Source organism: Dermacentor albipictus, chromosome 10 (assembly GCF_038994185.2).
Source record: "Dermacentor albipictus isolate Rhodes 1998 colony chromosome 10, USDA_Dalb.pri_finalv2, whole genome shotgun sequence".
Lineage (NCBI taxonomy): Eukaryota > Metazoa > Arthropoda > Arachnida > Ixodida > Ixodidae > Dermacentor > Dermacentor albipictus.
In genome coordinates, this window is record NC_091830.1 from 15,639,183 (window position 1) to 15,654,104 (window position 14,922).

General features: G+C 47.5%; 2 protein-coding genes across 3 annotated transcripts in view; one reads left to right on the top strand and one right to left on the bottom strand.

Annotated features, from left to right (window-relative positions):
• The window catches only part of LOC135911498 (calcium permeable stress-gated cation channel 1-like), a 121,530-nt gene that overhangs the window by 38,217 nt on the left and 68,391 nt on the right, over positions 1-14,922 (bottom strand). The gene's annotated exons all lie outside the window — the stretch shown is intronic.
• The window catches only part of LOC135911499 (venom metalloproteinase antarease-like TtrivMP_A), a 35,622-nt gene continuing 23,121 nt past the window's right edge, over positions 2,422-14,922 (top strand). For both annotated transcript variants that reach the window (XM_065443831.2, XM_065443832.2), the window contains exon 1: positions 2,422-2,518. In XM_065443831.2, the coding sequence (XP_065299903.1) occupies positions 2,473-2,518 (46 nt within the window). In that variant the 5' untranslated portion in view covers positions 2,422-2,472. The remainder of the gene's footprint in view (positions 2,519-14,922) is intronic.

Here is a 14,922-nt window from a genome sequence, read left to right on the forward strand (position 1 = left end):
GTATGCGGGATACCGATACAAGGTGTCATCATGTCATGGGTACGCGATGCGATACTCGTCATCTGTATCTTAAGACACTTCGACAGCGTTCACGCATTTGTCATATCTCCATTGCAGGTACCGTTACAAGTAAACAGTAAAAGCGGCTGTTAAATTTTATAACTCCTGCCCGAGGATGTCGCTACTTTCATATTTACTCTTTTAAGCCATACAAAATTTTCGGGACTGAAATATACAGCATACTAAATAGCCATTACGCGACACTCCACGGGAAAGGCAGTCACGCATGAAGAAGTTCTTCCAAATAAACAACTTTTACTTCCCACCCTTGTGACCAGTACAAAGAACTGCTTTTCGGACTAATATTAAAGAGAATCAACGACGTATATTTCTACATGTTTGTATATGCAGTTCCTTATAGGAAGGCATGCTCGCCTACTACGGAAACCCTTATTCATCGATTAAGGCTAGGCACTGCCTACACAAAGCATTTCTTACACAGAATTGGCCGTGCGAAAACCCCTGAATGTGATTGTGGATTTGTAGACGAAGATATATATCACGTCCTTCTAGATTGCCCACATCACGACACACCAAGAAGCCGACTTAAATCAGCGCTAATTAAATTAGACCGCAGACCTTTCAGTTTAAGGAAACGTTTGGGCCCTTGGCCAACAACGGCCTTGCAGAAGAGTGCTTTAAAAACACTAAAGACTTTTCTTGAAGACAGCGGCATTGCTGGACGTTATTAGCGCTTTCATTGTTCCCTTCATTTCATTGCCACTGTATATATCCATCTGTTTGTGAATTATGTTATGTTGACTGTTCTGTTGTGACTGTATGTGATAATGTATTTACACGATGTATGTACCACCCGCTGACTAGACAATGTGTTATTTGGCGACAATATCTTTTGTACTTTTGAGACTTTCATCTACATAAGTGTGGAGCCATTTACATTGTATATTGTATGTACCATGTATTCCTTACGTCATAGTCTTCCTGTGGAAACGTTGCGTGATAAGTCCTGATGGTTGCGTGAAAAGACTATTTGATATGTAACCTAGAACCCTGTACGATGTATGACGGAACCACTCAAGAGATGAGGTACTTCATTAAAACTTCTTTCTGGGCGAGTTGGTGCATACTTGACATAAAAACGTTTACAGCGCAAACACATGCAACCACAAAGTAAGGGACAGACACAAGCGCTTGTGTCCTGTCCCTTACTTTGTGGTTGCATGTGTTTGCGCTGTAAACGTTTTTACGTCAAGAGATGAGGAGTAGCCGGCGCCTTAAACTGTGCGCCAACATCTCCTTCTATCATATCAATAAAAAAAAGACATAAAACAGCGCGCATAAGACAGGACACAGATGTAATGACACCCACGAGTAGTGCTGAAACCAAAAGTTAAAGCTTGTATTGACTCATTGACGTATATAAAAAAAGCACGAATATGCGCATGGCTTGAGTTGCTGAAGCCTTCTGACTCAATTAACGTTAAAGAAAAGATTGTCCAAAAAAAAAACAACAGCATTACTGTTTCATGCAAACCAATTGAAGTTCGGCTAAAGTCCTTTTGCTTTTCTTCGATCGTTTCTCACGAAACAGCTGCCACAAAACGCAACGTTGCCACCATCCTTAGGCATCCTTTATTCCACCTCGTTTCATCAAATGAAGCCTCCATATTCCTGTCAAGTTCTGCGTGGTTTCAATTCGAGAAGTGATAGGGGTCAAATATGATATGAAAATGACACGATCAACGGTGTACAGCAGCGACAAATAACTGACATCTTGGTGATACAAACAGCCGGAAAGATATGGATACGGGAACACCACTGTCATAGGTAACATTAAAGGATAAGTTCGAGATAGTTAGAATGCTAGATAGTTATATATATAGCAAAATGTATCTAGGTTATGTATGCTTGGGAATTTAAAAGGACCCTGATCTAAAGGGAGTGCAATTATAAATTATCGATCGTCATCATCATTAAGTCCAGGTGGAATGTCAATGTATTAGAGGGTTCTAGAATACAGAAATGACTGCTAAATTACTCTCAGTTTTTTTTCAGTTTAAATTAGTAAGCTTTGAAAGTACATTACAATTATGCATTTTGCCTACGACACGTGCTTCTTGACCAGTATTCATTGTGATAGGCACGGGTGCCGCTCTTTCGACGATGCTGCAGCTGCTCTCTTTCGAACACACTCAAGGTCATTCACTCGGCAGTGATTATAGAAAGCTAGCAACGCAAGATATTTTGCGTTGGGCGTTTTGTTCAGCCGACATGCTCCAGCTCCGATTCCCAAATGGCAAAATCTGGCAATAGAGATATTGCCGATGCAAGCACCGACCTTAAGCTGGGCGTTCTGCCGATGGCCAAGGCCACTTGACAATTTCTTAAAACGTGCAGCAGTCTCGTCTTCAGAAGTGCCAAAGATCGACGGACTCTGAGGCGGAGAACACGATGTATTTCTCTGGCGTGTTCCTTCTTTGCATCTTCTCCGCGAACGGTAAGACGACATCAGTAGTGACATAGTGCTCTATTTTCGCGATTGCGCTATCTTTTAATTTGCACAACACAATGCCACGTGATTTTTCAATTCTATCATGTTAGTGATTTTACTTTGAGAAGAACATTGTGCCTGTAATAAGGTTATTCCTTTAAGCACGTGAGTGCGTCATTGATTCAGGAGATGTGTTTTGAGTGACTCACCGAATTTCCTTGTGGACTGCAACGAAATTATTTAAATTTATTGGTTGGCGAATTCTTGTGTTTGCTCTTGCAGCTACTTGAAAAATTAGTCATTCAGATACGTGCGAGCGCGTGTTTTTATTGCGATGAGTCTGTGCCCTTCTATTGCTTGATGCGGGTACGCATGGCACGCCTTTATTCTTAGGTTTCTGAACATCTATTGATTTTGTTCAAGAAGTATGCTTACGGTGCTTCTGTCTTGTGTCTTTTTCTTCGAATAGCTCGCTCTAAGGGAGTCTGCATCCCCATTTGTGTACATTCAATGAACAACAGTATATACTTGAATAGCTGGGCCACAATTTTGTATATTGATGCCATTCGATCGATTCTGTGCCACTCATCGTTCACCGATCACCCACCGTTCAAGGGTGGCCGATCTCATTCATAGCTCGGCTGGCGCGTCGCCTTGATAAGGTAGAAGCTTGGCCGAGTTGGTGATTCAATAACGACATGTTTGCGCAGCGCAAAAGGCGAGGACTGATTGAAGAACACAACACAGGCGCTGACTTTAACTGGCCTTTATTTGCGAAATCACCAGAACTATATACAGAAGCAAATGTAACAAAAAAAAACAACTTTTGCATTATGCCACACATGAAACCCTAGTGGATCACAGCCAGATACTTGATGTCGTTTTCGTTGAGGGCAATAGGCGGCATGCTGATGCAGAGGTCACCCAGCCGCTGTATCTTGTCAGCCTCTATGATTTCAAGTGTAAGCTTTTCTCGGTGTTTGGAGATTACGACACACTTTCCAAATTCAGGGTCACAATGGCAGTCTGTGCAGTGAATGCCGATATGACCTTGAACGGCGGCGTAAAAACTGTAAACATGCTCTTTCACTGGCTCATTTAAACATCTGCCTGTTTGGCCAACGTGTTTCTTTCCGCAAGTCAGGGGAATCATGTAAACGATGTTCTTATGTTGTTGTTGTTGTAGCCTGTGATGCGTGTGGCGCCTACCCAGGATGGAGGATTGGCCAAGAAATGGGTGGATTATTCGAAATGATTATGGAGCATAAGTTTCCTAATAGCTATTGAAATAGCATTGAATAGCGCAGAATTACCTGTTAAATAAAATCAGGAAGGTCATATTGAATGAGTAATAATTAATTTAAAAGTAAAAATAAAAAGAAAGGAATTTAGCAGGGCATTCGTTTAGATTCCGCAAGAAATGTTCGGACAGCGAAGCATGCATCCCTGTGGCTGAATCCCAAAGTGGACGCTCCGAACGAAAGAATTGCAGGTTCTGTCAAGTCCAGGCCAATTCTTCGAAAAAGTATTTCCAACCACTTTTTTCTAACCGCAGTAAAGCGGCGACAAGGTAGAAGAAAGTGGTGTATCGTCTCTTCCTCATTACAAAAAGAGCAGAGGGGGGAGGGAACCAAACCCGACCTGTGTAAATAGAAATTATGTTCTTCCTTAAGTCCTCGTCTTTTGCGCTTTGCACAGATGCGTCGCTTTGATCACCGACGAAGCACGAAAATAGATCGAAAAGGAATGGCACCACCAACGGCATCGCTACAAAAACGCGGTGCTGTTAGTCCTCTCCCTGTCACATTATTTCGGTGTAAGACAAACTTTAAACGTTGCGAATGGGGCACCGCGATTTCTCGGCGCGTGCCATGTTCTGTTGCTATGCACGAGCTAGGTCCCGAGTTTCATTCACCACTTTATTTTATTGGGCGCACCATCCAGAAACACTCGTTCATGGAAATACCTAGGAAACTCTGGTGACGGCAATTAACACTCAGCCATTCACCCCAGCGTTCTTCATACACACCAGGTCTTGGGTTGGGACACTTATTTATTTATTTATTTATTTATTTATTTATTTATTTATTTGTGCTGCCAGTCTGGATGCCAGACTGAAGGCACGAACTAGGGTGGTTGCTTGGGCTAGTTGGTAATTCATGATCAAAAATAACGTACAGCGCGAAGGACAAGGAGTGCGAGAGACGACATACACAGTAGGGGGCCCTCGTGCGCATGTGTGGTTCTTGCTGCCCATCTTGATTTGTCCTTGTATTCATTCGCATGCGCGGTGGGTGGGCAATTGGAGGTTGCGCCTGTCCCGTCTCGCTTGCTGTGTGTTGTCTTTTTCGGTGCTACGGCCCTCTTCTGGAGACATGCACCAACTAGCCCCCCAACAAGTATTAAACAATGTTTGCTTTGTGCTGTGACACTGTGGCAAGCTGTGCTCGACTGTTGGGGGTTTATATATATATATATATATATATATATATATATATATATATATATATATATATATATATATATATGTAAGAGGGGGCATGCGCAGAAAATGAAAGGCAGTCATCTAACAGCAATTCACTGTACTAAGAGCATGGTCACTTGAAAAAATACGAACATTACAATTTCTATCTGTTTAGATACGTGACTTCACTAAGGGTCAGCGCTATAGAGGTGGCCCTAACGCACGTACTACCAAGTGTTCTGATGAAATCAGCTGCCACAATTTCCCGGGTGAGGTGTGAGCTGTGTCTCGCTAAAACTTCAGTATTTTCAAAGAGGGGCACGCAGCCGCAGTCCCGGCAATGGATGCCCAAGTGGCCTTGTACAGTGCTGTGGACGTTGTTACAGTGCTCCCTTAGAGGATCGTTTAAGCACCTGCCTGTCTGTCCAACATATTTACTGCCGCAAGACAGGGGAATATGGTGGACTACATTCGTTGTGCACGTCACAAAGCTTTTTCTGTGCCCGACAAAGCAACAACTCCGATGTGATGTAGGCGCGTTTACACGCTTACAGTGCCTTGCCAACTTTTCCGGGGCTGAGAAAACGACTGTGATTCCTGCACACTGCCAAATTTTCTTTAGCCTATGGGAGACATCATGCACATACGGTAGCACTGCAAACCTTCGTCTTTCAGCCAGCTGGTTCCTTGACTAAGCGGGCTCATCACATTTTGTGCGCCTCAGAAGTTGTTCCGCTGAAGTTTTAGCGAGACACAGCTCACAGCTCACTCGGGAAATTGTGAAAGCTGATTTCATCAGAAAACTTGGTAGTATGTGCATTAGGGCCCCCTCTATCGCGCTGACCCCTAGTGAAGTCACAGATCTAAACAGATAGAAATCGTAATGTTCGTTTTTTTCTTCAAGAGACAATCTTCTTAGTACAGTGACTTGCTGTTAGAACACCCCTTGAGACTGCCTTTCATTTTCTGAGCGTGCCCTCTCTTGTATATATTATTACGATACGATTGAGCGATGCTCAAGAGACGAGCCGCCGCGAGAACGACGAAGAAGTTGGTCGGTGCCCTTGGCACGAGCGAGTGTCAGCCTGGCTGCCTGGCTCCAGTGTAAATAGCGTGTAAATAGCATCTCTCGTCTGTGTCTTTCCACACGTAACATTTCTGGTGGAGGTCAGCGATCCCCGTCCTCACCACGGAACTCCGAAGTGGTCGGCACACCGAGCTTGTCACCGTGCCTCCCGGTCATGAGCCCGCCTCCGCTACGGCTTCGGCTTGTCCGACTGCTCCAATCGTCACGGTTGCCCCACATCGTGACCCAGGTGTGCTCTCTGGCCTGGAGGGACAGGATGTCGATGACTGGATCAAGCTCTATGAACATGCCAGCACTAATAACAGGTGGGACCCAACGATTATTCTCGCCAATGTCATCTTTTATCTCGGCGGCACCCCACGCGTGTGGCACCAAACACATGGTGACGAAATAACCAGTTGGGACAGTTTCAAAGAAAAACTACGGGAACTGTTCGGCGACCCCATTGGGCGCAAGGCTGCCGCGAGAAAGGCTCTTGCGTCTCGTGTTCAGTCACCTACAGAGCCATACGTTTCTTACATCCTCGATGTCCTGGCTCTATGCCGTAAAGCTGACGATCATATGTCCGAAGCAGATAAAGTCGCACATGTGCTAAAAGGCATCGCCGACGACGCTTTCAATTTGCTTGTTTTCGGCAACGTGTCGACTATCGACGCCATTATAAAAGAATGCCGTCGCCTTTAACAGGCTAAGAGCCGCCGTATCTCACACCACATTGCTCGCCTACCCAACACTGCTGCTACGTCGACATGTGAGGGTCGACCACGTCAGACCACCACCTGTGACGACGTCACCCGTATTGTTCGCCGCGAACTCGAGGCCGCCTGTTTGCCAGCCTTCTCCACGCCGCCTCCCGATCCGCCAGCAACCACCATTGCGATGATTCAGGCTGTCGTCAGACAAGAATTTGAAAACATGGGTCTGAACACCGTGTGTTTCACGTCTCGACCCAGCGTTCCCCCATTTATCTAGCGGCCCTCCTCGTCCCCGGCAGTCCTTTTCTGCCACATCTCGCCGCAACCCGTCCGAATGGCGTACACCTGATGACAGGCCGATCTGCTTCCACTGCTGTCGCATCGGCCACGTCGCCCGTCACTGCCGCAACCGATGGCCAGCACCTCCTCGGACTTGCGCCCCCACTTATTCCCGCACCTTTGGACCTTCTGTACCCTATGCCACCCGCCGTGAAACTACTACCACTGATGTCCCTGCTCCGAACCTTAGCTACAGCCGCTCGCCCTCACCTCGGCGCCACCAGTCTCGTTCGCCCCAACCCCGCCGCTTTTCTTCGCCGCCTATCGCCTCCCGCACCCAGCCGGAAAACTAGGCACTGCAGCTTCTGGAGGTAAAGCTGCGTTGTCGACCCTGCCCACAAATCCTCTGCTCACGTTACCTACTAACCGAAACCTTCTTGACGTTGACGTTGACGGCTATCCTGTCACGGCACTCATCGATACAGGAGCACATCTTTCTATTATGAGTGCTGCCTTCCGACGACGACTGAACAAGCTCCTCACCCCAGCGTCGGCACGCGTCGTCCGCGTTGCGGATGGCGGTACTGTGCCTATCATCGGCATGTGTACGGCACGTGTCAGCATCGCCGGCCGCCACACTCCTGTCCTCTTCACCGTCATTGCTAATTGCCCCCACGACCTCATTCTCGGCCTCGATTTTCTCTCCGCCCATTCTGCCCTTATTGACTGCTCTTCCAGTACCCTTCGCCTCGAGTTGCCGATGCTCGCAGAACCTTCTGACGCACCCCACAGCCGCTTACGCTCCACCGGCTTTCTTCGCCTGCCGCCAAAGTCCAGAGCCTACATTGAACTGTTGTCTTTACCACCAGTTCCTGATGGCGAGTACCTCGTCACTCCTCTGCCCGACATCCCAATACAGTATGACGTCACCGTGCCTCACAGTATAGTTACTATTACTGCGAACCACACTCGCATGCCTGTCAGTAACTTTGGATTGGCAAAGCAAATTCTACCGCAAGGTATTTGCCTTGCCACCATTGATTGTCTCGGCGACCAATACGTGGCAGCGTTATCGACCGGTGGTTCTCGCGACCTTAGCATGCCCATCGCGCCAGCCTCGGGCGTCGATCCCAACATAAAGAAAATGGTTGCGACGGACCTGTCCTCTACGCAGGCTGAAGACCTTTGCGAAGGATTATCGTCCTACCGCGATATTTTCGACTTCGACGATCGCCCTTTAGGCCAGACGCTCGCGGTCAAGCATCGCATTCTTACTGGCGATGCTGTGCCTATTCACCGACGACCGTACCGAGTTTCTGTGTCAGAAGGCCGAGTAAGTCAAGATGAAGTGAACAAAATGTTTGATAAAAACATCATTGAGCCTTCATCGAGTCCCTGGGCGTCACCTGTGGTGTTGGTTAAGAAGAAGGACGGCACGTGGCGCTTCTGTGTAGACTACCGTCACCTGAACAGTATTACAAAAAATGACGTCTACCCGCTCCCACGTATAGACGATGCCCTTGACTGCCTGCACGGTTCCAGATATTTCTCGTCTATTGATCTTCGTTCGGGATATTGGCAGATTGCTGTTGACGATATGGACAAAGAAAAAACCGCGTTCATCACACCTGATGGCTTATACCAATTTAAAGTAATGCCGTTTGGATTATGCGACGCCCCTGCCACTTTTGAGCGTATGATGGACTCCTTGCTCCAAGGTTTCAAATGGTCCACATGCCTCTGCTACCTCGATGACGTCATCGTCTTCTCACCAACGTTCGACACTCACCTTGAGCGTCTCACAACTATACTTGTTGTATTTCGCCAGGCGAAGCTGCAACTTAACTCATCCAAATGTCGTTTTGGCCACCGACAAATTGCTCTTCTGGGCCATCTAGTTGACGCTTCCGGAGTACAGCCTGATCCCGACAAAACTCGCGCTGTCCGAGAGTTTCCGGTTCCGAAGACAGAGACGTTCGAAGTTTTGTAGGGCTGTGCTTGTACTTTCGTCGTTTTGTTCCAGATTTTGCGACAATTGCTAGGCCCCTAACTAATCTTTTGAAGAAAGGCGTACAATTCTCGTGGGGTACTGCAGAAGCCGCCGCCTTCTCTCATCTTGTCACTCTTCTAACCTCACCACCCATTCTCGCCCACTTCGACCCTGATGCCCCTACAGAATTACGTGCAGATGCCAGCGGTCATGGCGTAGGTGCCGTCTTAGCCCACCGTCAGCATGGCAAGGATCGCGTTATTGCTTATGCGAGCCGCCTCCTAGCACCATCGGAGCGCAACTATTCTATTACGGAACGCGAATGCCTTGCTGTTGTCTGGGCGGTTGCAAAGTTCCGTCCTTACCTTTACGGTGGCCCTTTTTCCGTAGTCACTGACCATCATGCTCTTTGCTGGCTCTCATCGCTAAAAGATCCTATAGGCCGGCTTGGTCGATGGGCTTTGAGGCTACAGGAATTTTCATATTCCGTGGTGTACAAGTCTGGCCGCCTGCACCAAGACGCTGACAGTTTGTCGCGTTACCCTGTTGACGACTCTGACTCCTCCAATATTGCCAGTGCTTCTTGCGTATTCTCTGTATCCCAGCTGCTTCATTTCGCCGACGAGCAACGCCGTCACGCCTACATCAGAGCACTCATCGACCGTTTTGAACACTCTCCGGCTGATGCTACTCTACGCCTCTTCGTCCTGCGCGACGGTACTCTGTACCGTCGTAACCTTCATCCAGACGGCTCTGAGTTTCTGCTTGTAGTACCTAAACACCTCCGCTCCACCGTTATAGAAGAGCTTCACGACGCACCAACGGCAGGACACCTCGGCGTATCTCGAACCTATGACCGTGTACGTCACCGTTTTTTCTGGCTGGGCCTTGGCCGTTCCGTACGACGTTACGTCGCCGCTTGTGAACTTTGCCAACGACGCTAGAAGCCTTCCCAGCTCCCCGCAGGTTACCTGCAGCCGCTCGACATCCCTGCCGAGCCCTTCCATTGTGTCGGCTTGGACCTTCTAGGCCCATTTCCGGAATACATCAGGAAACAAGTGGGTTGCAGTCGCGGTGGACTACGCGACCCGCTACGCCGTAACCCATGCTCTTCCGACCAGTTGTGCAACTGATGTTGCGGACTTCCTGCTACATGATATCATATTGATGCCTGGTGCTCCGCGTCAATTGCTTACAGACCGCGGCCGCACCCTTTTGGCCAAAGTCATTGACGACATCATGCGTGCCTGCTCAATACAGCATAAATTTACCACCTCCTACCACCCCCAAACGAACGGCCTCACTGAGCGTTTGAACCGCACCGTTACAGACATGCTATCCAAATACGTTTCAGACGACCACCGTGACTGGGATCTGGCTCTACCTTACATTACCTTTGCATATAACTCTTCCCTTCTCGAAACTGCTGGCTTTTCCCCGTTTTACCTCTTGTATGGCCGCGAACCGACGCTACCACTGGACACTGTGCTTCCGTCCGCCACAGCTTCAACTAGCGATTATGCCCGTGATGCAATCGCCCATGCTGACCATGCTCGCCAACTTGCGCGCGCTCGTCTACAAGTGTCTCAAGACAAGCAGAAACAACGCTACGACCTCCGTCACCATGACGTCCATTTTGTGCCCGGCGCCCTCGTGTTGCTTTGGTCACCATCGCGTAAAGTCGGCCTTTGTGAAAAACTGCTTTCCTGTTACACTGGCCCATATCGCGTGATACGCAAAGTGACCGATGTCACCTATGAAATCGTTCTAGACACGCCCACGACGTCCTCCGCTGTGACAACCAGTGACATTGTCCACGTTGCCCGACTCAAGCCCTACAACTCTCCATGCACCTTGGATATTTAACAGCACCGTGACGGTGCTTTTGCCGCCGGGGGGGCAATATTACGATATGATTGAGCGATGCTTAAGACATGAGCCGCCCCGAGAACGACGAAGAAGTTGGTCGGTGCCCTTGGCACGAGCGAGTGTCAGCCTGGCCGCCTGGCTCCAGTGTCAATAGCGTGTAAATAGCATCTCTCGTCTGTGTCTTTCCACACGTAACATTTCATACACACGATGTGGCAACGCAATAAAATATTTTTGGAAGTCAGCGCTGTGTACGTCGTCTCTCACAGTCCTTGTCCTTCGTGATGCACGTTATTTCTGATCATAAAGGCTCGAGTGAGTGATACCTTAAAGGAGACATAGTGCACAAGAATAAAGCCACCTAAAGAATATACACAGTGCAGAACTAAAAGTAGCAAAATAATTGACAGCAGAATGGTTCCGTATGAAAGTACGAGGTGTCCAGAAGAAAACGACTAAACGAATACTACATCACAGAGGGTGTCGCTTATATAGTATAGTGAGTGGTGAAGAAACAGATACAAGTACTGCATAGAAACATAATGTCGAATACCAGATATAAGAAGTGCATAAGGTTACTCCCAAGTGCAAAAGCGCCGAAATATGCCACCGAGAATGATACCAATGTCAAAAACAATCTAGTACAAGTACACAAGGTCATGCTCATATAATATGGTGATGGCAGATCACAGTCGCACTTAAAATGTCGTCCTTCAGTGCAGGATCGAAACAAAGCGTACTGCAATAGAAAATAAATCGAAACACTACCTTAAGATTGTGTAAGCAACGCCCCGAGTAAGTGAATTAACATCTGCACTCTCTATATCTACGGGTGGCAGATTGTTCCAGTTGTTACCTGACCGAGGGAAGAAAGAATATCTGTTTACATTAGTACAGAATATGTGTTCGGTGACTTGTGTAGGGTGCGACGATCCCGTTTAGAGGTGGTTGATAGGGTTATTACGCTTACTTCCATGTATAGCCATTTTATTATCATATATCAGACAGCAATGTATTAGACGACTACACAAACCAAATTTCTTAGTTTTGTCGGCCTCATAAATTGCAGTGAACATTCGCTTACTAATTAAATTAACAGGCATGGTGTCACGTATGTTCGCGCAAATATGAACAGGTATTCACTCGTCGACCACGAGCTCTCGCTGTCACAACACTGGCATGACGAAGATAGGCAGTAGCAACAGGGCAATTTCCCCGTCGAGTTGCCTCTCGTTTCAACGTGAACTAAGCGCTCGAGAACACAGTGCACACGAAGCCATCAGCCATCCAGCGTCGCCTTATCTTTGCACCCGCCACGTGTTATATCTCCAAGACAGAGCAAGTCATGCGCAGCCACGACCGGCGTGAGCAGGAGACGTGCGCTAACCTGCACCCCCCCCCCCCTGCTCCTCTCCTTGCGATCGCTCATCTCCCACTCTCCTGTCCCTCCCTCTCCCTCCCCCCGCATTCAGCGCGCGAGGAGATGGCACGCTTCAAGACACCATCCTTCTCAGTTCGCACTTGCACGTTTTTCCTCACACCTACGGTATAGGGGGACGGTCGCGATCTTATCCACTTTATACTGTAGCTCAAGGCGACTTTGACGTTGACCCCAACTACGATGGCAGAAATTCACTTGGAGCATCTAACGGGGTTATTATTTTTATGTTTTCCGGATTTTTTTTTAAAGTCGCCCGTGGCAGATAACATAGTCCTAGTCCTTGAGCTGGATTATTCAGAGAGGCGGACATTACTTGCACGAGAAATCGAAACGCTTATTCAGCTGAGTAACAAAAATAACTAAGTTCTTAATTAATTATTTGCGGCACACAGGACAAATTACGAATTGTAGCCAGTGAGGTTGCAAGGCGGATACACTTGTAATAAATTTCCGGAATGACACCAGTTTGGAGGTATGCGTGATAAAATTCGCCATAAAAATCCACCTTTGTTCCACTTTCTTAACAAAACGCTCATTTATACATTGGAGCACAAAAGCAAATGGAACACCCGTGCCTTTTATCCCACATTTTGGGAAATATTATCTAGAAACTACTGTCATGCTGGAAGTTCATTTCAAGTGGATATGTCTTTCACACTCACCGGCTACCATTTGTAAATTGCAATATTGTGCGTAAACAATTAATTGAGAAGTTAATTAGTGAATTTTCATTATTTGGTTGAATACGTGTTTCGATTTCTAGCGATAGTAATGTGCGCTTCTTAGACTATTCCAGCTCAATGACAAGAATTATGCGACCTGCCACAGGTGATCTTTGCGTACAATTGCTATCGCTACAAGGAACACACAGTAAGACCGTGGCATTCACAACTGAAGTTTATATATTCGGAATAATGGCAATAAAGTATATTTCAGGCAGTCGCAAACCAGATACCTTAGACTTCAGAAGGCTGCAAGAACTCTCTCAACATATTCGCTTTGTGGCGCACGAGTTGCCCGGATTTGCGCACATCTGCGATGGCCTTCCCGTTAAGGCGAGTGATGATGGTATGCCGTTGCACGTGCCATTCTGTTTCCATATCTGAAAGGTTTCATTAATTTCACAGGCCTTTCGCGTCTTCCATCCGCCGAGAGTGTGTTGAGGTATTTTGCTGTCCATGCGTCGTTGTCACATGGATTTCGCATTTAGATGTATATCTGACCAATCTCTGTCCGGACGCTGCCATTTCGCCGATATATAGTTTAAAGACTTCATTATATTTTTTTTGGGGGGGGGGCGGAGAACGGACAGCAGTGGCCAGTGCGACGGCCGTACACAGAAACCTGAGGCGTAAGCGAGACATATGTGCTCGCCACGACGAACGGCGACGTTATTTGTTAGCTCGGACACGCTGGCATTCGACACGATACGTCTCCACGAGAAGTACTAGCCGCGATCTCACGACATTAAAACAAAGTCCAGCAGTTGTCGTCAAGAGGCCATGTGCTTCGAGTTAGCGGCCTAACTATAGAGGAAAAATGGCACTCGCAAAGACGGCGTCATGTTGGTACGACTCATTTTTGAAAAACGCCAAAAATATATTCAAAATGTTATGCAAAGACAAGCATTCACGCGCAGAACGTACGTGTGGACGATGTGTAAGGACCACTCCATATATTTTTTCAGAAAAGATCAGATGAGTATTTAGAACATTTTGATGTAAAATTTTTCGGTGTGCTAAAAGGCGTGCCGCCACTACGCTGAGGAAGGCTCGGGATCACGTTGATTGTGCATTCTCGTCTGGAGGATCACATCTCGTCGTCTGCGTCTGCACACCTGTGCAGAGTAGCAACATGGCGGCGCCCTTGTGGTTACCGTTTTCATCTCCTCTAGAGTTGCTTATATTGTCGCGCCCCTACCTTCATCGAACCACGATGGTGACGACAAAGACGATCTGCACGAGAGTGCGCGCAGGCTCAATAGAAGAATACCGCATTCCCTACTCTCGGGTGTGCCGACAGAATGCGACAGGATGACTTCCTTGTGCCACAACCACTCAGGAGAACAACAATGACAACGGCTTCATGCAATGAAGCTCCCGTTCTCAGTGATTCGCGACAACATCAACTGTATGGCAATGTGCTTGCGTGAAACCTAGACCCTGATGAAGAATTCGCGGTAAACTTGAGGACGGATGGATGAACGGAGCTTATGTGCACGCCCGTTGAAAAGGACGTTATGGCCGGTGCCAACCAGTTCGTCATCTTTACCTTTCTTCTGTGTCTAATAGGTGATGTCCAAGTCATGGCGCGTATGACGTGATTCACGCTCCGCAGTCACTTTCGGAGCATGCAGTCTGCGAAAAAGCACAGCCTTCAGGATGTGCTTCGGGGACTCAAAGAGGCCACCGTCACTGGAGCGCGAATTTAGACAGCACTTATCGATGCCTGAGCAAACACGAAGATGGGTTAATGTACGGCGCGTAACAGCATCCTTTTCAAAACTGGCTGGTCGCTGATGCACCAAAGGCAGTTATTTATTCAATTTCTGTTGGGTCATGCGAAACATACAAACCTAGAGTACT